The sequence below is a fragment of the Anolis carolinensis genome, chromosome 4 (assembly GCF_035594765.1).
Source record: "Anolis carolinensis isolate JA03-04 chromosome 4, rAnoCar3.1.pri, whole genome shotgun sequence".
Lineage (NCBI taxonomy): Eukaryota > Metazoa > Chordata > Lepidosauria > Squamata > Dactyloidae > Anolis > Anolis carolinensis.
Window position 1 is genome coordinate 214776323 of NC_085844.1, and position 27869 is coordinate 214804191.

At 37.1% G+C, this 27869-nt stretch overlaps 1 protein-coding gene across 3 annotated transcripts; it reads left to right on the plus strand.

The window, feature by feature from the left end:
* The first annotated feature begins 246 nt into the window (after positions 1-246).
* Positions 247-27599, plus strand: rbl1 (RB transcriptional corepressor like 1). 3 transcript variants are annotated; one of them, XM_008109968.3, is made up of 22 exons: positions 247-540; positions 3450-3583; positions 5650-5850; positions 6442-6506; positions 6589-6717; positions 6832-6992; positions 8565-8614; positions 10302-10488; positions 11775-11941; positions 13829-13941; positions 15035-15138; positions 15659-15796; positions 16471-16635; positions 16822-16957; positions 17454-17711; positions 18202-18416; positions 19129-19305; positions 20341-20412; positions 20587-20665; positions 21673-21794; positions 24600-24764; positions 25024-27599. In XM_008109968.3, exons 1-22 carry the CDS (start codon positions 262-264, stop codon positions 25192-25194), a joined length of 3288 nt encoding a protein of 1095 aa, XP_008108175.2. In that variant the 5' UTR covers positions 247-261; the 3' UTR covers positions 25195-27599. The 3 variants fall into 3 exon arrangements, with proteins under 3 accessions (XP_008108175.2, XP_008108176.2, XP_062834851.1); XM_008109969.3 differs by having other exon boundaries at positions 21676-21794; XM_062978781.1 differs by lacking the exons at positions 247-540; positions 3450-3583; positions 5650-5850; ... (4 more) ...; positions 10302-10488; positions 11775-11941 and adding an exon at positions 13206-13341.
* Positions 27600-27869: the final 270 nt, after the last annotated feature.

The window sequence follows — 27869 nt, forward strand, 5'->3', positions numbered from 1 at the left end:
AGGCAGTGGTTTTTGTACAGGCATGGGCCAAGTTGGGGCCTCCAAGTGTTTTGGACTTCAACTCCCACCATTCCTAATAGCCTCAGGCCCTTTCCTTTTCCCCCGCAGCCGCTTAAGCGGCTGCGGGGGAAAAGGAAGGGGCCTGAGGCTGTTAGGAATGGTGAGAGTTGAAGTCCAAAACACCTGGAGGCCCCAACTTTGCCCATGCCTGCTGTGGAACTAAGGCAGTTTGACAGTCCTTTCACTGCTGTGGAATCCTGAATGGAGCTTGATGAAGGCCTCAGCTCAGAGCGGAAGAGGAGGAGCGCCGCTGACCCCGCCCCCGGCGATGACGCGCAGCTCCTTTTCGCGCGCTCGGCGCCAAGCCCTGTGAGGGGATCCTCTGCCGCCATGCCGCGGGGAGGAGGCCTGGACCCCGCCGCGCCCTGCCCCGCCCGCGACGCCCTCGCCCACCTCTGCCGGGAGCTCAACCTGGACGCCGGCAGCGCCGCCGAGGCCCTTCGCGACTTCTCCGCGCTGCGGGGCACCTACAGCCTAGAGGTTCGCTCGGCCTGTCTCTGTCGAGGCCCCATCGGGCCTAGCGCCTCATCACTGTCTCTCGCGCGTCCTAGGCAAACTTCGGCCCTCCCTCCAGGCGTTTTGGACTTCAACTCCCACAATTTCTAACAGTTAGGAATTGTGGGAGTTGAAGTCCAAAACGCCTGGAGGGAGGACCGAAGTTTGCCTAAGACGCGCGAATTCCTAACAGTTAGGAATTGTGGGAGTTGAAGTCCGAAACACCTGGAGGGTGTTGGTTCTCTCATCCCAACCCATCCAACCTACTTCTCCCATGTATAGTACCCCAAAGATACATGATATACAGTAGAGTCTCACTTATCCAACATAAACGGGCCGGCAGAACGTTGGATAAGTGAATATGTTGGATAATAAGGAGAGATGAAGGAGAAGGCTATTTAGGTTATGATTTTACAAATTAAGCACCAAAACATCATGTTTAACAACAAATTTGACAGAAAAAGTAGTTCAATGCGCAGTAATGCTACGTAGTAATTACTGTATTTACGAATTTAGTACCAAAACATCACAATGTATGGAAAACATTAACTGCTAAAAGGCAGACAGCGTTGGATAATCCAGAATGTTGGATAAGTGAGAGACTACAGTAGTTAGGAATTGTGGGAGTTGAAGTCCGAAACACCTGGAGGGTGTTCGTTCTCTCATCCCAACCTACTTCTCCCATGTATAATACCCCAAAGATACATGATATAATGCCATTTCTTGCAACTTTTTGTAATTATACAACTATGATGTCCTTTATCCAAGTTAATGGAATTCAGCACTGGGCATGTTTAGCCTGCAGAAAAGAAGGCTGAGAGCAGACATGATGAGGGGACCATGTATCAAGATGTGGAGGGAAGTCATAGGGAGGAGGAGCAAACTTGTTTTCTGCTGCCCTGGAGACTAGGACACAGAAGAACAGCTTCAAACTACAGGAAAGGAGATTCCATCTGAACATTAGGAAGAACTTACTAACTTTTTTTTTCTTTTGGTGTCAGTAGCAACTAGTCATGGGGTTGGATTGGATGGCCCACCAAGTCTCTTCCAACTCTGTGATTCTATTGGATCTAATTGTTATGTTTTCTACACACTTGATAAATGGAGGGACTCATATTAAAACTGAAGTAGAGCTGGATGTAACTGTTCAACCTTTTGTTAGACAAGACTGTGTCTCAATAACGTCCAAACTTTTTCTCATCAAACATCTGTGCATTTAGAAAAGTAATTATGTATTTATGCAGGCTCATAGAATAATAGAATCCTAGAGTTGGAAGAGACCTCGAGGGCCATCCAGTCCAACCCCCTGCCAGGAAGCAGGAAATCGCATTTAAAGCACCCCTATCAGATGGCCATCCAGCCTCTGCTTAAAAGCCTCCACCACACTCTGGGGCACAGAGTTTCACTACTGAACAGCTCTCACAGTGAGGAAGCTCATCCTGATGTTCAGGTGGAATCTTTCCTGTAGTTTGTTGTTCCGTGACCTAGTCTCCAGGGCAGCAGAAAACAAGCCTGTTCCCTCCTCCCTATGACTTCCCCTCACATATTTATACATGGCCATCATGTCTCCTCTCAGCCTTCTCTTCTGCAGGCTAAACATGCCCAGCTCTTTAAGCCACTCCTCATAGGGCTTGTTCTCCAGACCCTTGATCATTTTAGTCACCCTCCTCTGGATACATTCCAGCTTGTCAACATCTCCTTTCAATTGCGGTGCCCATAATTGGACACTTTGTGATTCCAGGTGTGTTCTGACCAAGGCAAAATAGAGGGGTAGCATGACTTTCTTGGATCTAGACATTATGATCCTTTTTATGTCTAGATCCAGGGAAGATTCAGTTCCAGGCTTGGTATTTGGGATTTCACCATCATTCTCTATAAACGGATAATGTGCTTTAGGTCGTCATATTTACATTCACTTTTTTATTTGACTATTTTTTATTCAGGCAGGCTTTTAAAGAAGAAGGTGTTTAAGATCACGTCAGGGGGTGCTATGGTTTTATATGTTTTTATGGATTTAATAGGGCTGTGGTGGTGCAGCAGCTTAAACCACTGAGCTGGGAACTTGCTGACCAGAAGGTCAGCGGTTCGAATTCACGGAGCAGGGTGAGTTCCTGTCGGTAGTCCTTGCTTCTTCCAACCTAGCAATTCGAAAGCATGCAGATGTGAGTAAATCAATAGATACCGCTCTGGCGGGAAGGTAACAGCGCTCCATGCAGGCATGCCGGCCACATGACCTACGAGGCGTCTATGGACAACGCTGGCTCTTCGACTTAGAATTGGAGATGAACACCCCCCCCCCCCCAGAGTCAGACTCGACTAGACTTAATGTCAAGGGGAAACCTTTACCTTTACCTCCATGGATCTAATCTGAATTCTTTTTAATATTAATGATCTTTAATGCTGTTTTAATATTTGTATATTTTAAATTGTGTGCTGATGTTTTTATGTTAAACTGCTTTGAGTCTTCTGTGGTAAAGAAAAGCAGGGTATAAATAAATATAATAATAACAAAAAGAATAATTTCCCCTGGGCTTTGTTGATGTTTACTGTGGTGAGTAACAAATCTTAAGGTAACATATCCTAAGAAGAGGCTATTGATGGTGAGCACTGGGAAAGCTGTCTTTAGAAGAAGGTGTTGACTTTTGTAAAGTCCAAAATCATTGTTTTGGAAAACATTTGTGTATGAGAAGCAATTATAAGAAGAAGAAAAAGATGTGAGATTTTAACTTATACAATCAAATCTGGAAAAGTTAAATCCACAAATGTCAAGAGCTAACTATGTATGTTCTTTTCTAAAACATTTTGTAGTTACTGTCACATGTAGGGTTTAAACTATAGAATACAGGTTGAGTACTGTTGCTCTTGAAAACTTTTATTTATTTATTTTCTTCCAGGGAGAAACTGTACATTGGCTGGCTTGTGCTCTGTATGTTGCCTGCCGTAAGAGTATTATTCCCACTGTAGGAAGTGGCTTGATGGAAGGAAATTGTGTCTCACTGACTCGGATATTGCGCACAGCAAAATTAAGGTATTGGTCTTGCTGTTTTTTTAAATCTTCAGAATTAAAACAAGTTACGTATTTACAATTGTTTGAAAAGAAATCAAAGCAAACTAGTTAGTGTGGAGAAGAGTACAACCTCAGAGACAAAAATTATAAAACTGGAAGTTGTAAAATATTTATATGCCAACTACACATTCACGGTCAAAACAATATTTGAACTGAGCTACTTATTAAAAAAGGAAACTTGCTTGGTTAAACACATGGATTTTAACTGGTCCTCAAACACCACGAAGAATGGTACCTATTGTCCTTCTGGAAGATACTTGCAAATTAAATACATTTAGGTTAACAGCTCCTCTTTCCTATTAGCTTTCCATGTTTGCATGTGTGTTTTGCAGAATGTGTTGCCATGGCACTTGGATTATCATAATACAGTATAAAACCAATCACATGATAGTGAATGTAGTTTCACATCTAAATTATAATTGACTCTGTCACTAAAACAATTGACAAAGTTAGATTGAACAAATAAAAGGTACTTCACTGAGTGATCATATGTCTGATATGATCTGATTTGACCATGGTGGTCAATGCATTGGTTACATCAAGATTGGACTACTGCAATGCACTCTACGTGGGGCTGCCTTTGAAGATGGCCCGGAAAATGCAGTTGGTGCAAAGATCCGCAGCCAGGCTGTTAATAGGAGCTAGTTACAGGGAGCGCACTACGCCTCTCCTGAAGCAGCTCCACTGGCTGTCGATAAGTTTGCGGTCCCAATTCAAAGTGCAGCTTATGACTTACAAAGCCCTAAACGGTTCAGGTCCTGCTTACATTCGTGATCGTATCTCTCCCTATGAACCATCACGGGTTCTAAGATCTGCCGGGGAGGCTCTCCTCTTGCTTCCACCACCGTCACAAGCACGGTTGGTGGGCACGAGGCAGAGGGCTTTCTCGGTGGTGGCCTTCTGGCTCTGGAACTTTCTCCCCAGAGAGATCAGACTAACGCCCACCCTGGCCATATTCCGAAAAGAACTGAAAATATGTCTATTTAAATCCGCATTTGAATAAATCAGCCTATACTTCACTGCACAATTCCAAGTGCTCTTACTGGTATTACTAGCACTTTATGCTGCCATGGTCCCACTCCTATGTTGCACAGCCTGCCCCGTCATGCAATTTGAAAATTCTACTTCTTTTTTAATTGATATGGTTGTGTTATTTTAAGAAGTTTAAATAACTGTTTTGTTGTATTATGTCAATTCTGTAATGTGTCCTATGTTTTTAACTGTACGTCAACTGTTGTTTTTAGGGCTTGTCCCCATGTGAGCCGCCCCGAGTCCCTTCGGGGAGATGGAGGCGGGGTATAAGAAATTTATTATTATTATTATTATTATTATTATTATTATTATGTCAGTTTTCTAAATTCTTAACCTTTGCTCAGTGATAGAAATCTCAACTTAATTAAAGGACACTCCTGATAACATCAAATATGTCATCTGGAACCAGTAAAATTAATCATAATTATTTAATCTAATCCCCCAAATCACAAAAAGCCCTTATTGAGTGAGATCACTACATTATTTGTAATATAGAAACTTTTTTTGTTTTTTGCTCTATCTACTATTTTTATGAGGAATGATAGGTTTAAAAAGTGAAGTTTCTTAGTTGTTTCTCACCCTGTTATTGTAAACATTAAAAAATGACTTTTTATTTAAATACTGTTTTTAAAATTAAAGTGACAGTTGCCAGAAATGAATTGGAAACACTAGATGTTATTCATATCTATAGCAAACCTATTGAAAAACTATTGGACTGATATTTGCATAGATACAGTCACGTCCATTTTGATATGTCTGCTTTAGTTGGGGCAAAAAATTAGTTTAGCTTTGTTTAGGTTTTTTTTCACTTGTCTTTTTATCCTAAGAATGGTGTAATGTATCTGGAGGAGAGAGGTCCAAGTGTTTTAGTCCAGTGATATAAGTGACTTGAGCACAAAACAGACAGAGAGCTAGTAAAATACCTTGTATGTTGAAAAAAATCTAGACAACTTTAAAGAGGAAAATGCACTTTAATGTTTTGTTTTTCTTTTAAGTTTAATTCAGTTTTTTAGTAAAATGAAAAAATGGATGGACATGTCTAATCTGTCTCATGAGTTTCGAGAGAGAGTGGAGAGACTAGAGAGAAACTTTGAAGTGTCCACTGTGATTTTCAAGAAGTTCACACCAATATTTTTGGATATATTTAAAAATCCTTATGAAGAACAACCAAAGCTACAAAGAAGTAGAAAACAGAGGTAATTACTGCTGTATCAGGGGATACTTGAGTATTTGGCTTTAATATAGAATTAAAGAAAGTAGTTTGTGTATTCTCTTTTGATGTATGGAGGGCATCCAGGAGTAGACTTGTCCTCCCACTCCTTCTGATAGATAGGCTTTCCAGCTAATCAGTTTGAAGCTCTGCCCCCCCCCCCCCCCCCACTAATGGGGAATACGAACTCACTTTGTGGGCCTGGCCTGCTATTTGCCTCCCCCTCTTTTCAAATATTGGAGAAGAAAGCTTTGTGTTTCCTTCCCTTTTTACATTTGTATTTTTTTCCTGTTCTCCTTTTCTTTCCCTTGTTTTTTTTAGTTTTGCCTTAAAAATGTTTTTTATAAAAAGCTGTTCTTTCTGATTTTATCTCTTTTCCTTCTCTGCTATTCCTCCTCATCTCCTTCCTCCCATCCCAGCCAATTGGTGCATATTTCCCAGACTTTCTAGGTTGGCAGAAGAATTTAATTGTCTCTGGGCAACAGGGAGACAGGCACATTCATGGCACACTGGCAGGAAACATGTGGGCAGACCTGCTCAACTTTAGTTTAATCGAAACTTGCCTTTCTTCCAATAGGCGGATACCTTGTAGTGCTAAAGACCTATTCAACTTCTGCTGGACCCTATTTGTTTACACGAAAGGTAAGTTAACCCCTCCCCCCATGTTCACTTTGAATGATTTAGTTGTGTGGTTTTAATTGACATAATATTGTTTCTTCTAAAGGGAATTTCAGTATGATTGGAGATGATCTGGTGAATTCATACCATTTACTTCTGTGTTGCTTAGACCTGACTTTTACCAGCGCACTTTTGTGTCCACATAAAATAGACTTACTGAATTCCTCTTTCAAAGGTATGATCTTGATTTTCTCCCACTAAAGTTCTATTTTCCGTATATCTTTTGAAATAGATGTATCTTTGTGCGGAAAAAAACTCTTCTCACTTTCTGCTTTTTTTTTTTTTAAAGGTTTGCCAGAAGATTTCCACAAGGCTGACTCCAGAACCTTTGAAGGACCTCCATGCATTATTGCCACACTTTGTGAATTACATGATGGCCTTTTAATAGAAGCCAAGGGCATAAAGGAACATTATTTTAAGCCATATATTTCCAAGCTTTATGATAGGAAGGTAAAGGCTATTTATTTATTTTCTCTTATCGATTGAAAGACTCATAGTTGGGAGGGTATTATTTTGCTGTGTTTCTGTTGTCATTGTCTTAAAAGAATGAAAGATGTTAAACTGAAATTTGGTTTTTGAAAAAGTTATTTTGAACCTCAGTATAGTTCTTAGTTCTTTAGTCTGTACACTCTTGTCACCTCAGTCAGTGGATCTCAACCTTGATTTTGAGGTCTTTTAGACTTAAGCTTTGAGAAACCCCAGCCCTCATGGCCAGTGGTCAGGGAGTCTAGGTACTGGAGTGAAAAATGTCGCAAAGACCAAATACTGAGTACTTTTACTGTAAGGTGCCTTCCCTTCTCACATTATCCTTTCCTTAGATACCAATTAGTCCCAATTAGTGGGATCAGGGCAGCACAGCTTATGACAACTAATAGCCCTTTGCCTGCTTTATGTATCTGTGATGCTGCAGCAGTTCAGCTAATTGTCAGCGGTCTTTCAACCACAACCTCAGAGTGTCAGTGCATTATTTATGATAAGGATGATTGAATATTGATTTTTTTTTTAAAAAGAAAATATGATAGTTCAGTTTTTCCTTGGTGGTTTCTGTGGAGGCATCCGAATGGAGACACCTGCACCTGGGCAGAACATGTTTGGAAATGTTCTAGAAAAAGAATATCAATCATGTGGGCTTCCAGATACTGTTTGATTGCACCTTACAGCATTCTTCACCATTGGTTGTATTGAATAGGGTGTCTGGAATAATCTAACAACATATGAAGGTGACATGATTCCCATTACTGCTCTAAAGCTTTAGCCTACATTTGAGAGGTGATGGCAAGGACTGCATCCCATCAATCCAGAGCACATGCCCAAGGATGCAATGCCACACTTGCCCATACAGTTCTTCAATAGAGTAAAGTGGTTGTAAAATGTTCTCTTGAGTTTCTTTCCACATTACTTTAAGCATAAATCCTATCTTCATGAATAATGATATCAAATGGTATGTTCTTATCTGTAGCTTCTGCCTTGCTTGCACTCATGATTTTTGTCCTAATGCCCATGAAGGTAACTTAATGTGGCCTTGTCCCACTTTAAACAAAGTCAGCGAGCCACAGAGCTCACCTGCGCTTCATGGCACTGCAAAAACTTTGGCTGGTTCTGATACAGAAACAGCCTTCCCACTTTCCCCGGGTTTGGGCCACAGAGATAGTATTTACCATCATCCTTGTATCCTCGGTTTAGCCGCAATCACCAGGCACAAAATTGATGGTGGTTGTCACTCATGACATGTAGTGATACTGGTTGGAGTGCCAGCATGATTGGAGAGGGAGGAGCGGGCGACCGGGTATTTTAACAAGCCTAATGTTACAAAATTCAGCTATGTATTTTGACAAGTACAAGAAAAGTGCTTGTTCTGATAAGAAATAAAAACATGTCATTGGTGACATTGTTTGCATGTTTTTGACATTAGTAGACTCACTTGCACTGAAATATTTGTGCAAGCATGCTCTCAGAATCTGATGCTGCTTCTGCGTATCTTTTTTTAACTGCTTCTTTTCTAATTCCTGTTTGTCCTTGTAGATTTTAAAAGGAGACTGTCTTTTGGATCTTAATAACTTTTTAGATAACAAGTAAGTGTATGAAATACATTAAGTTAATTTCTGCTGTAAAGGTAAAGGTTAATTTCTGATGTGTCAGTCATTTTACTGTCTACTACTGAGTGTTTTACTGTCTAGTCTTCAGTGTTTTTAAATGTCTGTCTTTTGCTTATGACAGTAATAGTGAATAGCAGTAATATTGATAGGCCAGTATAGTAGCTGTTGAAATGAATGCTTGTGAGTGTTTAAAAATAAGATATTTTCTCTTGTGTAGGAATCAAAACTGTGTTGATAGTCTGGAATGTTTTCACATGGGAAGAATGTTTTGTGATCATACCCTCCTTATACTGAATAGCTCTGATTAATGTCACAATTTCATCTCTAGTAAATTAGCTTCAATTTGTGACAAATGTAGGGATGGATAATTAGCATTCTAAATAAAGCATTTACAAACTTAAATAATTTTATTTCAATCATGCTTGTTCTAAGTAATTTACTTTAAAAAAAACCTTAAAAACTATTAGAATGGGAGACAGACTGAATTAATAAAAGAGTGTATGGTAAAGTGGGCTGAAAATTTAGGAAAACCGATCATATTAGAAGAATGGGATCAAGTGGGGACTTTCTTCCACTGCTGGTGGACTTGCAAACAAGCTAAGGCCTATTGGAAAGAAATTCATCAAAAAATTCAAAAGATGTTGCAAATTGGAATAAATCTGGACCCAAAATACTTTCTCTTATGGATGCTTAACATCAAAAAAGATAAAAATAAAGAAATATTATTCAATTATCTTATCACGGCAGCAAGAATGACATATGCCAAATACTGGAAACAGAAAGAAACTCTGGATACAAATTACTGGATAAATAAGATTCTGGAGATAATGAATATGGATATGCTGATGTACCTATTAAAAAACAATTATGGTAGACTGAAAAAACAAACAGACTGGGACTTGATTAAAAATTACTTGAAAAAGGAGCAATTGAAGGTGTTGATCTAAGGTTAGGATTTGCTATTCTAGAAGGATAATAAGGATAATAAGAAGTACCAACACTAGAAATAGACAGACAAGAAAAGGTATTTAAAAATTTTCTAAAGAAACTAACAGATGAAAGTCTATATTTTTCTTTTTTCCTTTTTATTACTTTGTTTTGTCGTTGTAGTGGTTGTTTTTGTTGGGTTTTCTGGGTAAAATTTCTTTTTTCTTTTTTTAACTTTTTTTTTTAAAAAAAATCATTAATTTACAGTATTCACTATGTAATGTCATGTTTATTATTTTATGTCTGTGTTTGTCTACCACAATTCAAAAAATCACTAATAAAAAAGTTTTTAAAAAGCTGTGTGTGTGTTCCTGTTCAGAAGATTTTATGTCACTTTCAGACCCTTTGATAATTGGATTTTGAAAAATTTGTCTTGTGGGAAAAGATTGGTAAAAAAGCATCAGTTGAGACCTCTTTTTCCCATCATAATGCTTTCAGAAGTGAATTTCCCTACCGAGGGGTAGATTTCTCTCACTTAACTGTTGTCTCATCCCTGTTCTATGAGTCGTTTGTAGGTCGGATATTTGTAACTCGGGGGCTGTCTGTATATTCAACTTGTATTAATGTAAAATAGAAGAGAAAATATGCAAGATGTTGAGGAGATAATGCTTGAACTTGATAATGAGTGAAATCAATTAACTATGCTCAATGCCTGATGGTGTGTCTTGTTTTCCAGCAAAGCACTGAATAAAGAATATGAAGAATATGTTCTGACAGAAGGTGACTTTGATGAGAGGGTTTTCTTAGGGGCAGATGCAGAGGAGGAAATTGGAACTCCTCAAAAGTTTTCCACTGATATGCCATCTGGGAAGGTAATGACAAGGGCTCATGTGGAGTGCCATCTTCAGCAGCATTTTGAGAAGGTAATAGATGCTGTTGTCTTTTAGAATAGGGTGCCTAGTGTCATGGTCTCAGAGAAAATCAAGTGTTATTTTTTTCCAGTTACAGTAATGAATTGGCATATTTTGATCAATGAACATAGAAAGCAATAGCAAGCTATTTTTTCAAGATAAAGCAATCCTACAAATAATGGTCTCAGAGGAACCACTGTGGTGTGTTTTTATTTTGTACACTATTGTTTAATGTTAGCCCCAAGTGGTGAAGCAAATGTTTTACTCACTTTAAGACTAGCATGTTACGTATGCATTTTCTTTTATCTAAGAAATAATTTGGGGACCAATCACTTTTCCTAGAGTAATTGGCTCTATTAAATTAATTTAGTTCTCTCAGGTTTGGAAAACTTGTGGCACTCTGGTTCTTTCTGGACTTCCATTCCTATCAGCTTCATTCACCCTTGTCAAAGGTGAAGTATGATGATGGTGGAAACCTGATAACATCTCGAGATCCACAGGTTTCTCAAATAATGCTATAAACTAAGTTCAGAAAAAAATTAATCCATCTTCATTAAAGTTGTACCATCTTCGCAAAAAGTCTGAGGTGACAACACTTCCAAAGTTTTTGAAACAGTATTAAGTTTTTGAAAATATTTTCTATTAGAAAAGCTTTTCACTATCTCAATATTATACTTGCTGGAATGATGCCTGCTCTACATATGAGAGAAAGATTATAGAGGGTTTCATCTCTGATATCCATGACATCCTACTTCTGCCACAGTGCCTAAGCATCTTCCTTCACCTTCAGAGCGCCAACTATCTATTTATCCTTGTTTTTACTACTTCCTGCTATGTTGCATGTTTCGACTGGGCCACCAGTGCAGATTCTGAAGCTTCCTCAGGAATTAATTGTGGTGTTGGCACTGAGGACCGTAAGACCCTCTCTGGATGGTGAAATTTATTAATATGCTAATCAGATGCTGTGGATAGATAAGGCTCTTGAACTTAAACTTTTAAAAAATTGTGCTGATAAGGTTACATCCCAACTCATCTGAATTAGTCCCTTGCAGAATTCTAAGTTCCAGTATTTCATTTCCCTGCACTGATTTTGTGCTACAAATTGCAGTTTTTGTCTGTGTATAGCCTCCCTCACTCCTGAAAAAGTAACATGCAACTTCATTGGGTGATGAATGGTTTCTTAGTTGTTGTTGTTGTTTTATTCATTTGTATTTTGCAGCCATGATCTGAATCTTTTTAATATTTATGTATTTAAAGTGGTCAAAATAACTGAAAGGAATTTGACTTTGGCTTGTTAGAAAAGATCCTTTGCACCTTCTACCCCCTTGACTGGCAGAAGATACCTGAGAGAGAAGGAACCAGTTATTACTCCAGTCGCTTCTGCAACACAGAGCGTAAGCCGGCTACAGAGCATTGTAGCAGGGCAGAAAAATGGACCAAGTGAACAGCTTCTAATTATTTTTGAGTAAGTAGGCATACTTTCTTTCTGTTACTTAGATCTATAGATCTTTTTATTATTCCATCTTTTTTTTATTTCTGTTTATTTCTGTAGATTCTGTTTATTTCTGTAGATTAGGGTACCAAGGTCCAGAAGCTCGTGCTATGTTTCCTGAAGTGCAAAAACATGTTGTTAAGCTTCTTGAAGTGTAGAGGACTTCTGGAAGCAATTTACATCAAATAAAAATCGACTAGATACAAATAAAATGCTTTAAAATCTGTCTTTATATGTCTAGAAAAGCTATTTGAATACCAGTTGAGAAACAGATCCTAGAATATATGGACAGAATGTAACTCTCCTTATACACAGCCTTGTGCCTGATCCAGCACCCTGGTAACAGCTGCCTTTGACAATTGTCCAGAAATATCAGTAGCTTCAAAATGATGTAGCCAGAGTTCTACTGGTTTGTTTCTGGGCACATTTCCAAGTGTTTATGGCTTAGATGAAAATTGTATCTCATTATATGAACATGCCCAAGGCTTAAGATCCCGTGGAAGTCTAGGGCTGTGTAAACAGTTCTGTCTGGTTCCCCAGAACCATCTGCCTAAAATCACAGTGTGCTCCAGATTCAGGGACATTTCAGAACAATCTGAAGACCACATTAACCTGAATCAGCTGCATGCATCATTTAGCTGCCAAAGAGCTGATTCACACAAAGGCCCCTTTCAGGAAAACAGTTCAGTTTAGATGTACCTATAGAGAGTTTTCTCAGTTCCTAGACTATGGAATTCCCACTCTTATTTCACTAGCCACTTAAAATCTTATTTAAATAGGCATTTAATAATTGATTGTGCAAAAGGGGGGTTGTGGAAGGTTTTCGCATTTTTATCCTTGTTTTATTCTAAATTATTGTATGCTTTTTAAATTAATGTTACTTTTATATTAGTGTTGCCTTGCTTTAATCTTGCTGTAAGCCATTTGGGTTCCTGTGTTCAGAGAATGGCAGGACATTAAATAAAATAATGTTTTAAATGAACCTTTTTAACATAATTGTAACTGAATTAGATTTATAAGATACACACATTCTGTTATTATACAGTATATTAAATATATAATTGATTATTCATTTAACATATTTGCCGACTCTTGTGGTGAAAAACTGTGCAGTGTAACAAAGGAAAAGTTTGAGTCAAATTGTTGAATGTGGGGGTCTGCATAGGATCCCAACCTCAGAGCGTCCTTTGAACCCTCTTGCATTAGAAGACAGGGCTTCAACCCTGAACTGGTACAAGATGCTACAAATCATCATAACAGAGGGTTGAAGACTGTCCATTCCTCTCTTCTACAAAGCAGTCAACCTTTCCCAGAGACATCATCTCAGATGCTTTCATTGCTAATCCTGCTCCTTCACAATCTTTCCTTGTCTTGTAAGTCTTCCTCCTTTTTTCTGCCTTCATCAACCTGACTTGCTTCTTATAAAGTTCAAGCCAGAGTAGTGCAATGATGTGTTGGACTACATTTAGACAAGGCATGGGCTGGAGTTCGCCCATGCCTGATTTAGACTGAACCATTAAACTCAAAACTCAAAATCTTGTGGCAGCCTGATAAATCCCACAGGGTGATATTAAGCGAAAACGGGAAAAGAACCTTATATATTACCTTTAAGTCACTGGAGAAAAGATGGGATTTAAATGTAAAACATCAGGGGCACCTGCTTTTCTAGTTCCACTAATATCGAACAAACTTGAACTTGATTCTGACAGGCTGCTATGGGAAAAACAATCTTGTTTGGACTCTTGAAATATTTTTTTCCTGTCGATAGTTAATTTGTAATAAAAGAAGGATGTGTACACATGTATAAACTTCATATTTATTATGTAAATATAAGAACCATTTATTTGTGTTCTCCTATAGGTCTTGTGTACGAAATCCTATTGAAAACATCATGAGCAGAGTGAAAGAGATAGGTGAAATTTTTTGTCAGAATTATACCCGGTCTACTGATGATCAGCCAGGATCTCACATAGGTAAAAACAGAAGTTTTTTTTTTTTTTAAATTGCAAGACTAACTCTTGAAAGCACAATGTTATTAGTGTAAAGAACAATAGTTTAAAATAGTATGTGTGTTTGAACTATGTTTTGTTTTAATTCATGTTTCATTCATGTGTACTTAGAAATATGTTCTAGGATATTTATTGGGGTTTATCCATAAACAATTTGTGTATGACTGCATTCTTACTGTGCAACCTTTTACCTGTTGAGTTCAAGAGTTCTATTTCAGTCAAATGGCTATACCAGGGGTTCTCAAACTTTTTAAGCAGGGGGCTGGTCCACAATCCTTCAGACTGTAGAGGGGCCGAATTATCATTTGGAAAAAAAAATGAACAAATTCCTATGCACACTGCACATGTCTTATTTGTAGTGCAAAACAGCAACAACAATGAAAGAACAATACAATATTTAAAAATGAAAACAATTGTAACCAACATAAACCTATCAGGATTTCAATGGGAAGTGTGGGCCTGCTTCTGGCCAATGAGATAGTCAAGTTAATTAGGATTGTTGTTGTTGTGTGCCTTCAAGTCATTTCAGACTTTGGGCGAGCCTAAGTCTAAAATTATTTATTTATTCATTTACTACATTTATTTACTACATTTATATCCCACCCTTCTCACCCCGAAGGGGATTCAGAGCAGCTGTATGTACATACAATATATTATATTATTAGCATAGCACAATATTAGCATTATATATTACTATATTGAATTATACCACTATACTGTAATATTATATGTAATAAATAACATATATTTAATATTATTATATGGTATTATTATTAGTATTACATTGTATAACATTATAATATTATTATCAATATTATATGTATATACAATATATTATATTATTTAAAATGATATAAAATATTTTATTATAAAACTGAGGGCAGGGGCCAGGTAAATGACCTTGGAGGGCCGCATCCGGCCCCTGGGCCTTAGTTTGGGGACCCCCGGGCTATACAGTTGCAATTTTAATGCATGAATTATTTGATGTTTTATTCTAAATATAATTGTGTAAAAATTTCAAACATCAACATTATAGATGTCTTGTCTTAAATTGCAGATTTTGCTGTTAATCGGTTAAAATTGGCAGAAATCCTTTATTATAAAATACTGGAGACCATCATGGTACAAGAAATGCGAAGACTGCATGGCAAAGACATGTCTGTAAGTAGATAACTGCTGGATAGTGGGAAGCAGGGTGAGATGGAGAGTTTCATTAACTGAATCAGTCTTTAACATTTTCAGATTATTTTATCTGGTGATAGTGATAAAATAGTGTAAAAGCAACTAAACAACTTATTAAAATGACCAAAAGACATTTAAAACAGCCAGAGCAGGTACACCTGGCTTTAAGTTCCAAACTCTCAGTCTATTGCCCATCAGTTATTTATATTCTGCCCTTTTTCCCAGGTTGGGACTCCCATTATCTTACAAAAAGGCAGAATATGATAAAACACATATAGTTAAAGCCATATAAAATCAATACAAAAACATGATTAAATAACAACAAAATTAAAACCAATTAAATCTTTACTTTGAAATAGATTAATACAAGTACAGCACCATAAAAGCTTTTTTTAAAAAAAAATTAGTTTCCAAAAACCAGCTGGAAAAGAGGAGGAACCAGCCTACGTTTGTTATACAGGTGTTGGTTAAGATTGTGTTGTTTGATTTTACTTTGCAGGCTCTTTTAGAGCAAGATATTTTCCACTGTTCCCTCCTGGCATGTTGTTTAGAGATTGTGCTTTTTGCATACAGTTCACCACGAACTTTCCCCTGGATCATTGAGGTTCTTAACCTCAGACCATTCTATTTCTATAAGGTAAGCACAAGCAAAGCACTGGGATTATGTATTTAAAGTTGCCAGAAGAGTATTGCAGACTGTATACAACAGCAAACCTGCTTTGGCCATTTGACAATGGATAGGAGACAATAACATTAATCCAACCTAGCAAATACACCTGGATAATGCTCATTTCCTCCATTCAAACATAGTTTTGCATTAAAATGTGTAAAACATTTTCATGTAGTCTATGGTTGACCCAATGTTTTTGCATTTAATATTAAAGCTTGAGAGAAGTCCAGCGTTTGTGGAGAATTATCACATGACTGAGAAATTCAGAGATAATTATCATATAAATGATTTTCATGAAGATTCTGCTAGTAGAAACAAGATGAGAAAATGATAGTTAAAATTAGATAAGATACATGTAAAGAACTGGAAAAGAAGATAGGAAGAACTTTGAATAGTATGAAAAGAATGGCTACTAGTCTTGACATCAGACGACAAGAGTGTGTTCTTTTCCGTTATAGAGGACATTTTGAACTTTCAAAACTTTAGACAATGTGTATAATAGTACTTGAGTTCAGGATACAAATGTATCAAATAACAGGAAAGAACAAAAATTGTGAAAATCATTTCAAAGAAAATGGGGAAGATGTTTCAGTGATGTAGATTTGCACTGGACAGATGTGACCCCACATTTTGCATTCAAGGTGATTGAAGTATTGATTCGATCTGAAGAAGGACTTTCTCGAGACACGGTGAAACATCTGAACAGCATTGAGGAACAAATCCTTGAAAGCCTCGCATGGACCAAAGACTCTGCCCTGTGGGATGCCCTCCAAGCGTCTGAAAACAAGGCTCCTACCTGCGAAGAAGTATGTTAGCAGGAAAATATAACAAAAGAATTGAGCATTACTGTTCTATAGAGCCCTTCTGAATTTGGAATTTAGAAAAACAATTATCTAATTATAATTCAGTGCTCCTTATTGAATAAATTATGTAAACAGGAAGCAAAACAATAGTATTCCCATCTCTTGAAACTGCCACCTTTTCTTTCCTAGGTAATATTTCCATGTAATTTAGAAACAGGGAATGGAGTCAGAGGACTAGGACATCTTCCCATGATTCCAGTGTCTCCAATAGTGCATCCGCGAGTAAAAGAGGTTCGGACGAATCTTGGGGGAAATATTAGACGGGGTATGTTCAATCTAATTACTGCTTTCCCTGTCTGAAAGATCTAGTATTAAAATCTGTCTCTTTTAGAGTTATCTGAATTTACATAAAATGGAAAAGAGAAGTATTTCACTCTTTGTTTCTGAAATTAAGGAATAGTTTTAGTGTTGGTTTAATGACTACATCTGAATATTGACTCTTTTCCATATATGTCTGATTTTGTTCCACTAGGGCTCAACTATATCATGAGATTATCAAATATGACCCTCTAGTTGGTGCATTGCATTCTATAGCTCCTGATTAATAGTTTTTCTGGCTCAGGTTACTAAAATTTGGAGTTGGATTGGTTCATTTTGTCCTAGTGAGAACTCTGGAAAATATTTTTATTAAAATAAAAATGTTAAATTTACCATAATTAGTGTGCATAGTTTTCTATTTCAACATTCATTTCTGAAATGTCAAAGTTATGCTTCTGTGACTTTTTGCATTGTATGGAGATGCCTTCTCCCCTCCGTTTTAGATATGCAAACATTGTCTCCGATCTCGGTTCACGATCGCTATAGTTCTCCTATGGCTGGAAGTGCTAAGAGAAGACTTTTTGGGGATGAAAGCCCAAGAGAAAAATCTGCAGAAAAAAAGCTTACTGAAGGGACCAGGCTGAAAATTGCCCCGGTTTCAAACTTTACTGATGAACATTTATCTGTCTCACCTGAACAGACAGTTTTCAGCATGGCAACAGCTTCAGTAACAGGACATAAAATGACAATTCCATTGCATGGTAAGTAATATACATAATGGTTTTTAATATGAATTCTTACTCTTAGATAAATGTGAAGAGTTTTGGATATAAACTGGGCTAACACTTCATGGTGAGGTTGCCATTTTAGGCAGCTTATTTTATTTGAAAGAGCAGGAACATTTTCTTTTCTTTTTATTGCTGCCTTAATTATTAAAACAACTTGAGCTTTAATTATAGGAGTTTTGACAGGAAGGGCCACATGCTGCTCCATATCAGGCAGAAAAATACAACCTGTCCTTCTATTTGCTGAATATTTTCACTTTTATTGAAACTGTACCTTGGAATACTCAGTTATAGGCACTATGTAGAAATGATAAAACATTTTTTAAATAAAGCATCAATATTCAAATGTGAAAACATATTATCTCCTAAATCTCTTTCACAATTTTTCTGTTTTCATTTTGCTTATGCATGTCTATATAAATAAATAAATAAATAAATATATTTTAAATTTGTGAATGCATCTTAGGTATTGCAAGTGATACAGGAGGGATAACTTTGATACCCATTTCAATCAATGTATCTGAAGAATCAAAAGTGGACTGCCATGGACAAGTGCCCCTAAGTGCTCAGGCTTTATTGAACATGTCCCCTGGACATCATATGGCTCAAACCCAAGAGGGTTATCCTCTGTCAGGAAATAGACCAAAGAAAACTGGATCTCTGGCACTGTTTTTCAGAAAGGTTTGTTAAAATTCACGTTACTGCCATAAGAAAAGGTTTTGTGGAAATAGCTTTATTCCCCGTTCATAGGAATAGCATGTACCCAGGAGGAGGTGAAAGGTATAAGACACCATTATCACATGGAAACCGAAGTTTTTCCTTTCATATAAATTGATATTTTGCACTCTGCTACTGTTGAGAACAGACAGACAACGGTAGAAGGCTAGGGTGATGCATTCACTTTGTGAGGGTGGAGACCTTATAGTATTTTTAAACCCACTGCCCTCATATTGACAAGGGCACCGCGCCCATGGCCCTCTCATGGACCTTTTAGGGCACACATGGGCCTTTTTAGGGCAAAAGCAATGTAGATTTTTTTTTATATGGAAGAAAAGTGATAATTAGGTGGGAAATTATATACAGTGTATACATCCTTTACAGCTAACCTGACTGTAAAACAATATTACACAGAAATTTACAGCAGTACATTTAAAAAACCTAAATAATTTTATTTGCTATTTGTAGTTTCACTGAAACAAAAGTACTAAATCACATGTTTGTAATGACTTCATTATTTAATTTCTGCTGTTCTATATTTCATTCAGAGCCCCCTAAAACTGATGAAATCAATTTTTACGCACATCAGAACTCAGTTCCCCCTCTCCTTACCTGTTTTTTCTAACTTCCACAAAAATATGAGCTTTATGTAATTTTATGTTGTGGTTCATCTTAGGTGTATCATCTTGCAAGTGTGCGGTTACGTGATCTCTGCTTAAAATTGGATGTTTCTAATGAGTTACGCAGGAAGATATGGACGTGTTTTGAATTCTCATTAGTTCATTGTACGGATCTTATGAAAGACAGGCACTTGGATCAGCTCCTCCTCTGTGCTTTTTACATCATGGCAAGGGTAAAGGCATATCTACCAGAAAGAAATTACTATATTATTTTGTGTTCAGGAATGTACTTCATTTCCAGGGTCCAGTCACCCATAGTGACAATTTCTTTCAAGTACATACTGTTTCTGTTTCACTACAGGTCCTTTTAAGAGTTTTTTAAAAACATTTTAATTATATCCCAAATCATCTCTAGAATCATAGAATAGTAGAGTTGGAAGAGACCTCATGGGCCATCTAGTCCAACCCCCCGCTAAGAAGCAGGAAATCGCATTCAAAGCACCCCCGACATATCTCTGTTGTATAGAGCAAACTTGTACAGTATTTGTTTTATTTTTATAGTTATTTCATTATATTTTTTAACTAGCAAATGAATTGGGAAGTAAAGATTGCAGCCTACTGTGACCTGAGAAATTCAGAAACAGCAGTAAACTTTTGTGGAATTCATTATTTTAGTTATGAAATTGAAGAATGGATGGACTTGACTGTGGTGTCAAGAGCAGAGAATTAATGTAAACACTTCTGATTAGTCAAGTATAAGCTGCCTATGAGAACTGAATCCATTTTTAAAAAAATGCAAACAAGAGCCTTGATTGCCACAAAAGACATTAATTTGAACATCTCAGAACCGTGCTGATATGAAATGACTGTAACTTCCTTGCCTAGGCTTACAAGAAATCCTTTCCTCAATATAATTATGGATGGAACACAGTCTCACTCTAGCTTAGCCCTTTTTGCTATGTATCTAAAAGACCCTTGATTATATGGCACAGCCAGCTTTTATTACTACAATGACTCCAGGAAAACTTCAGCTAGAAAATAAATGTTTCCTTAGGATACTTGCAGTTATGTTTTTCACGTCCAACAGCATTTGCCTATTTTCCTCCTCTAAATGCAGCTCCTTATGCAGATATTCAGAGTTTGCTCCTGGTGATTTGTGCTTGTGATGCAACAGAAAAGAAAGCATTTGCAAGTTCAATTACAAACATAGGCCTTGATTCCAAGCATGTACTATATCTAGAAATGCTTTTTGTGTATAATCAATGTAGGTCTCTAAAGAAGAAAGAACTTTTCAGGACATAATGAAAAGCTATAGAAACCAGCCACAAGCAAATAGTCATGTAAGTATGTTTCTTCACACTTACTTTATAATTTCAACATATTTAATGTAACTTATGTCATAATTTCAATATATTTAATGCAATATAAGTAAATATGATACCGGCATTTTTGAGAGTCTAGCATTGCCATTCAATTTCTTGGGAGTTACAAAACCTGCATTTTCCATGTTGTAGGTCTACAGAAGTGTCTTATTGAAAAAAATGCCCACAGAGGCAGCACTAGATATAAAAAAAGAAGATATGTCGGAAGAAGGTCAGTGGGTATTTACATTTTTTGAACAATATTATAAAGGGAGAGGGAAGGCTTTTTTGAATGTATAGCATTTACAAGCTGATGCTTGGTTTTTGTTTTGGTTTTTTTGGGGGGGGGGGGGGGACAAACAATAGTATTTAGTCCACAGTCTTTTACTGTAATGACAGTTTCCAGATGGAATCGCCCCTAACTGAATATAGGAACAGCCAAAGGAAAAGAAGGGCACAAGTGAGGTGACACACACACAAATAATGCCATATGTTATGAAAAGTTAAAAATTGAAGCCAGAAAGTTGGGATCCTGCCAAGGCCCTGCCAAGTAAAACAAAAATCACAGCTATAAAAAAAATACAATTTCCACTCCAGGAGGAAACAATAAAGCAAAGCAGAGGGGATCACTGTGTCTTGTTTTAGCTGTGACACTCACCCCTTGTTTTGTGATGTTAACAGTGTTCTTCCAAACACTTCTGTTATTGAAAACCTGGCCTACATCAGGTTTTCAATATCGGAATGGGTCTCCATTGCCTTATCTTGTTTTAACCAACATGATTACCTAATCATATCATTGCCCCTGTGGTGTTGAAACTGACTCCAAAGTGGAATGAAATATGACATATGATATCTCTGACTGTTGTGATTAAACCTTTAGAAGAAAATCTCACTCAATTCAATGATGCATGCTCCAAATAAATGGTTACTGAATTCAGAGCCACAGTTATGCAACTATGACCAGCTAACATACCCCAAAATGTGCATGCTTTTGAATTTTCCAGAACTCTTAATGTCTACATTCCTTACTTCATTTGCTTTCATCATGCCTCCAAAGTGGCACAAAGATCATTTATTTGAGTCATTTATTTTTTATTTAAAATAAATAAAATGGGTAAAATTAATTTGAATTTATTGAATGGAAATCAGATGAGATGACTTGTTTATTATATGCTCACGTTAACTGCAACATTATCTAAATAGTAACCCTACTATTTTTCACACACCTTTTCTTTTCAGTAGATTCCAGAGATCTGGAAAAAGAAGAAAGAGGGGATCTGATAAAATTTTATAATACCATCTACTTAGAAAAAGTGAAGAACTTTGCACTGAAATATGATGCTTCCAACCATGATCATGTGGTATGTTAATCTCGGGTTTTAAGAAGTAGTACAAATAGTTCAATTGTGGTTTTCTTACCCTGAGTACAAAAAGAATTTCCAAATGGAAATGCTAGTTAACATACATTTTCCATTGTATTCCAGAATATATTTCAGTTGCTAGTCTGCAACTCATGTCAGATATGAATGTAATCAATAGAAATGACATAGTCATGTGCTTTTCACTGATATCTATATATATAAAAGAGTGATGGCATCAGGGCAGCGGACAAAACGACAAAACTACAGGCCCCCCAACCTCGAAAATTGACAACACAACCCATCATCCACAGCTCTAGGTTGATAAAACAAAAAGAAAAGAAAAATAAAGTCCTAATTAGAGGGAGAGAAATAATTGTTTTTATCCAATTGCTGCCAGTTACAAGGCTAAGTTCCGCCCACTTGGTCTCCTAGCAACCTACTCAGCCCAGGGGACAGGCACAAGAGTTTGGAGAGACCTCTAAGGGCCATCCAACCCAACCCTTTCTACTATGCAGCAGGACACAATCCAAGCATTCACAACACATGGACAACGTATAAATACTATACAATACTACACAGGGACATAGACCCCCTCTACCCTCACCACTTTCACAATACACAAACAACCAAATGCATACTAAACATAAAGACAACCATACAACAGACATTCAATACCACCACTACCCCAACAATTTCTCACCAACACCACCAGACAACGCCACAGCAACGCGTGGCCAGGCATAGCTAGTTCAGCATAAAAAGCTGTATTGCTGTATCTATTTACTGTTAGTGGAAGTTTTTTTTTACCATAGGGTTACAATCAGACATAAAGCTCTGAGATCAAGCACACTGTTAGAATCATAGAGTTGAAAGACACCCCTAGGGTCACCCAGTCCATCCCCCTCTCATACAGGAATACACAATCAAAGGATTCTTGACAGATGGCCTCTGATGCTCTTTATCACACTCCAAGGCAGCATATTCTAGTGTCAAAACAGCTTTTACTTTCTGGAAATTCTTTCTAACATGGAATCCCTTTTCTTGTAGTTTGAGTGAGTAAAAGGCAGATTGCAGTGCTCAGGGTGAGGATTAGAGTTGAAGAGTTTTATCAGGCTGATTTGAGGCCAGTGTGAGAATTTATTCTAGAGTTCAGTTCCTCCTGTTGGGAAAAGAGATATCCAGCAGTAAGCAACCTCTTCCTATGGCTTAGTAGCCATGTGACCTAGTTGCTCTGCTGTTATTCTCAGGGTGGCACTGAGAAGCAACCGACTACGAGTGTGTTTAATCCCTGTTTGCCAACTGGCCTGGCAGGAGTATGTCTAATGCTGCCTTCTGGAACTACTGATAACTTGGCAACTGTGCCCACCTATGAAATCAAAACAATTAACATTAGTAGCCAGCAGAGGGTGAAAGAGGGCAATTTGGAGCATTCTGAGGTCTGCTTCAATGGGAAAGTGCCCTATTTACCCAAATCTAATGCTCACCTTTTTTAGCTAAATGGCCTCTCCAAATTTAGGGTGCACATTAGATTTACATAATATGGTAATCTTAGTGCTGAGCCAAAGCAAAAGAGGGAACTGCTTCAGGAGCACTTGGAGCTCCTCTTTGAGAGATGCCATCTCTAATTTAATTGTCATGGTTCAATGCTATGCAGTAGTGAGATTTGTAGTTTGTTGAGGCATCAGCACTCTTTAGCAGAGATGGCTCAAGACCTTGTAAAACTATAGCCCCCATGACTCCATAGCATTGAGCAAAGGCAGTTAAAGTGGATTCATTCTATAAAACAGATCGCTCCCAAAGTTTTCTTTTCCATTGCTGAAAACTTTGGTGTTCTAACTTTGGTGTTTTTAAAGATTTAATTCTAATCATGCAGCAACTGTAATAGCCAAATTACAAAGAGGGGACTTATTGCCTATGTGCATTACATTTGGCAGCAAATCCTTTTTTTTGGTTTCTGGATTTTGAAAATTGAGGTGATTATTAGTTTTGATGGCACTTTAGACCCGAGTAAATATGGTATTATAAAAACACTGAGTAGGCTAGAAACAAAAATATCACATGGTCAGGTGAGGCTTTCCTTGGAACTCCTTACAGTTCAATACCTTCTTGTTTCTGAAATTATTTCTTGTTTCAAAAAGGTTTACTGTAACAAATAAAGGCCAAGTCAGAGATAGGCTTTTGTTTAAAAAAGACCAAATGTTTTCACAGCAGGAAAGCTGTTTTGAGTGTCTAGCAAAATAGTAAATCTAAACATTCCCTTGGTGATTGGTCCCAGAGAGGTTTACTATCAAGAGCTATTTACAGGAAAAGATGGTAATGCTTCCCTGTAGAATTTAAGAAGAAAATAAGTAGGCTCTCCAGAAAGAATTGCATCAGCCTTAATATACTTTGCACTGGTCTTCATGTACATTGGGCACTCTTGCTGGTGTTTGATTACACATCTTTGAAATTCAGTAAAGGAATTTTTCTGCACCTCTGTTACATAGCTAGGTAAACATAAAAATACATCATGTAACAGGCAATGTAGGTTTCTGATGAATGTGTGGAGTCAAACTGAGGTAGAATTGATACAGCTGGTCAATGTTTAATTTAAATTTTGGTGGTAAATTATAGATACAACCTTTGAGAATGTCCCTGGTGATTAAAGATACCTTCTCCAGAAATTGTAATATATCAAGCTGACAGAATAATATACTTTGGCATTTATTATCTTGGGCCTGTGTTTTTCAGTGAAATCCTATTCACACTATTAGAAGAAGGAGTAATAGATTTCTTACATCTAAATGTTGAATTTTCCCTTTCAAGGTGGAGGCACCTCCGCTTTCTCCCTTTCCAAGCATTAAACAGCAGCCAGTCTCTCCTCGACGGATATCTCAGCAACACTCTGTTTATGTTTCACCGCATAAGAATGGTGTTTGCTCAACACCTAAGACTGCACTATTATATAAATTTAATGGAAGCCCTTCCAAGGTAAGATACGTTCTTTTTGACATTGTAGAATTTAAAATCTCATATTTGTTGACTTCAAGAAAGCTTTATTAACCATCTCTAAAAGATTCTAATAGTGCATATGATGATGTTTTATGGATGGCAGATGTGAAGATGGGAAGGGTTTCTGCATAGAATGCAGTCAGTAAAACCATAACTTTATTTTAACATCTTTTAGACACTGAGAATAGGTACAATAACAATTGTAACTTAATTGTTCTAAATGCTTTTAATCTTACAGAGTTTGAAGGAAATCAATAATATGATAAAACAAGAAGGGCAGAGACCTAAGAAGAGAGCCATATCAGTGGACAGCGACGCAGAATCACCAGCAAAGAGAATGTGTCAGGAGAATGATGATGTTTTACTTAAACGGCTTCAGAATGTTGTCAGTGAAAGAGCAAATCATTAGGCCAACTGGAATGCTTTGAAGACTAAAAGTTATTCAGATGTTTCTTCTGTGGCTCAAATCCCATTCCTATTTCAGTTTTCTTTTTTTTATAGTAGACAGGTAGTGAACCGGTCAAAGTATACACTGTTTTATGATGCCACCTTTTGAAAGTGGAGCATGGGACAATTATTAAATTTCTGCTTGCCGTTTACAGAGTTACTGTAAAATTAGTTTGGATCGGTTGTGTATGAAAAGTGTACATTTTAATGGATTTTATATACTTTTAGATTTGTTTTCTGAAAGTGCAAGCCACTTCAGTTATCTTAGCTCTCAGACTGCAGTTACTGCATACAGCAGTAGAAGTTAAACCAGTTTATTCTTTTGATCATTGCTTTTCTTCAAAAATGTTTTAATTCTTATTCTTTAAAAGAAACTTATGACTTTCTATGCATTATTTTAATGTGTTGTAAGTGTAGAGTATATAGCAATTAACCAGATGTTTTTCTCTCAGACTGAAGCGACATTCTCTTTTTATCGAACACTTGGTTAACATTTTTATTTGATACATAAGCCTATATGTAAAGTTCTTCAGTCTTAGGTCCCAGTTGAATGGTAAATGTCCTGCAGGAGGAACTGAACAAGATGTAGAGAGTTTCACTTCACTGCTGAGCGAAAGTGGTTGCAATCTTCTATCATTGCCCATATTGGGGAAATTCTTGCATTCTCTTGCTATCTTGTTTGAATTTGGTCTCATAAAGAGGCAACAAATCCTGTTGTTAGACAGACATATTCCTTGTAACCTATCCAAGGCTTATAGGGGTGTTTTTGTGCCACCATAAATGATGTCATACTATATACCAACTGCATTAAGTATGTCACGCCTAACATGTTCTGTCAGTTCATCAGTAAAGATGATTCACATGTTGAGCCTGGCCACACTTTTTAGTAGCTAGTATGGAAAGCAGCAATGTCTGTCTGTCTGTCATTTCAAATGTCAACCTCCCACAGCTGTCAAGAAAGATTGAAGTGATGCTCTTTTCCCACCACCCCCACCCCAGAAAAAGAAAAATAGTTAATATAAATCAAAGAAATTTGAAAAAGAAGTAATCATGCCTTGTCCCATTGCTGGTTGTACTCCTCAGTTGGACTTTTCTGAAATGGGAAGAGCAAATATGGTTTGCAAATTGAGAACTTGTATTGCTGCTCTGCCATTCACAAAACGCCCATCTAGCAACAAGAGAGATATTTCCTTGGGAATACAATGTTTTGATGACTAGCTGTGATTCTACTTAGTAGGGCAGGAGGGGAAAGGCTATCAGTACTTCAAGCTACTTCAGCCTTCTCTGAACTTCTCTGGACTTCTTGGTGGCGAAAGACTCCTTGGGATTCAAAGCATAGTGGGCTGCTCTCATATGGGGAGCTGTAATTTGTTGCCATTTTCGTGCATTCTGGTTATTCACTTTTTTCCTTGAAAATCATGTTTTCACTTGTGTAGTATCTACACAAAATATAAGCCTTATCAAAGTAAGTGCATTTGTACATAAGAGTATTACATAACTATTTTTATGTGGTTGGCCTTTGCTTTTTGTTGATGGTGTTGGGTACCAAACCTTTGATTCTTGTTTCAGAAATGTTTATAAAGGGAAGCTTTGATAAGTAGTACTATGTGATAGTATGGGAAAAGATAAGGTGAGAACACACAGTTATATTTATGCTGAAGCTTCCATATTAGTGCAGGAGATAACTAATTCAAGTATAGAAAATTTTGTAGGGTTTTTTAAAAACTGCTTTCATAAGTAGCTAATCAGTTCTAAAGGATTTTAGAACTATTAATCAATATTCCGGTATTTAATATTCCAATTAGCATAATAAGTCACAAGGTCAAATATTAAAATATAGCCAAAAACTATCTTGTACAACATAATTTGTATTTTTTTTACTAATTCACTGTGGAAGAAAATTCTCAAATACCTCAAGACCTACATGTGGGGTTTCCCATAAAGTAAGTAGCGCACTGATCATGGTAATTTTGAAAATGGAATATTTTATCTTTTTAAATGTCCTTTGTTATATAGTGTGATATAAAAAGACTTTTGGCCCACTTTTACAAGTCAGTTTTTAAAACAATACATTTTCAAATACGTATCTGTTCTCTGAAAAGATCCCCATGTCTTGGTAATAAAGGACTGGTGCTGAAGTTTTTAATCATGATTTTAATCGTTTATGTTAAATAGATTTTATACTAATGTGATAATGTCTATAATTTTTATTAATAACATATTGGTTCTAAAGAAGCTAGTGATGCTCTTGAGTAAATTGTGGGCCTGCCCACAACATAGCAACCATAGCACCTTTCTAAAAATGTTCCTATGGTTCATAAATGTTCTTGTAAATATGTGTCTTAATTAAAAACATCTTTATTCTGATATTTTGACTTTTATTGGGGAGTTGTTTTTTGTTGTTGTCCTCCAATCTAATTCAGGACCAGTCCCTATCATATCTGGATTGGTGAAGAACTAATTGGTTTGTTATTTGTGAGTCCAAATCATTGTTTCTCCCATGCCACCTGTATTAAAAAACAAACAGTTTCCAAACTTTATTTCTGCATAGACCTGGAACAAACAATTGAACCAATTATAATGGTGTCTGTGTTCTGCTTATTCAAAAGAAAAATGCTCTGCGTCTGATATACTGAA

Bases quoted from the DNA above. Each gene is read 5' to 3' on its own strand.
- rbl1 (XM_008109968.3), top strand. From the start codon at position 262: ATGGAGCTTGATGAAGGCCTCAGCTCAGAGCGGAAGAGGAGGAGCGCC. The intron at 15,139-15,658 runs GTAAGTAGATAA...TTTACTTTGCAG, and splicing joins TGCATGGCAAAGACATGTCT to GCTCTTTTAGAGCAAGATAT. The intron at 16,958-17,453 runs GTATGTTCAATC...CCTCCGTTTTAG, and splicing joins TGGGGGAAATATTAGACGGG to ATATGCAAACATTGTCTCCG.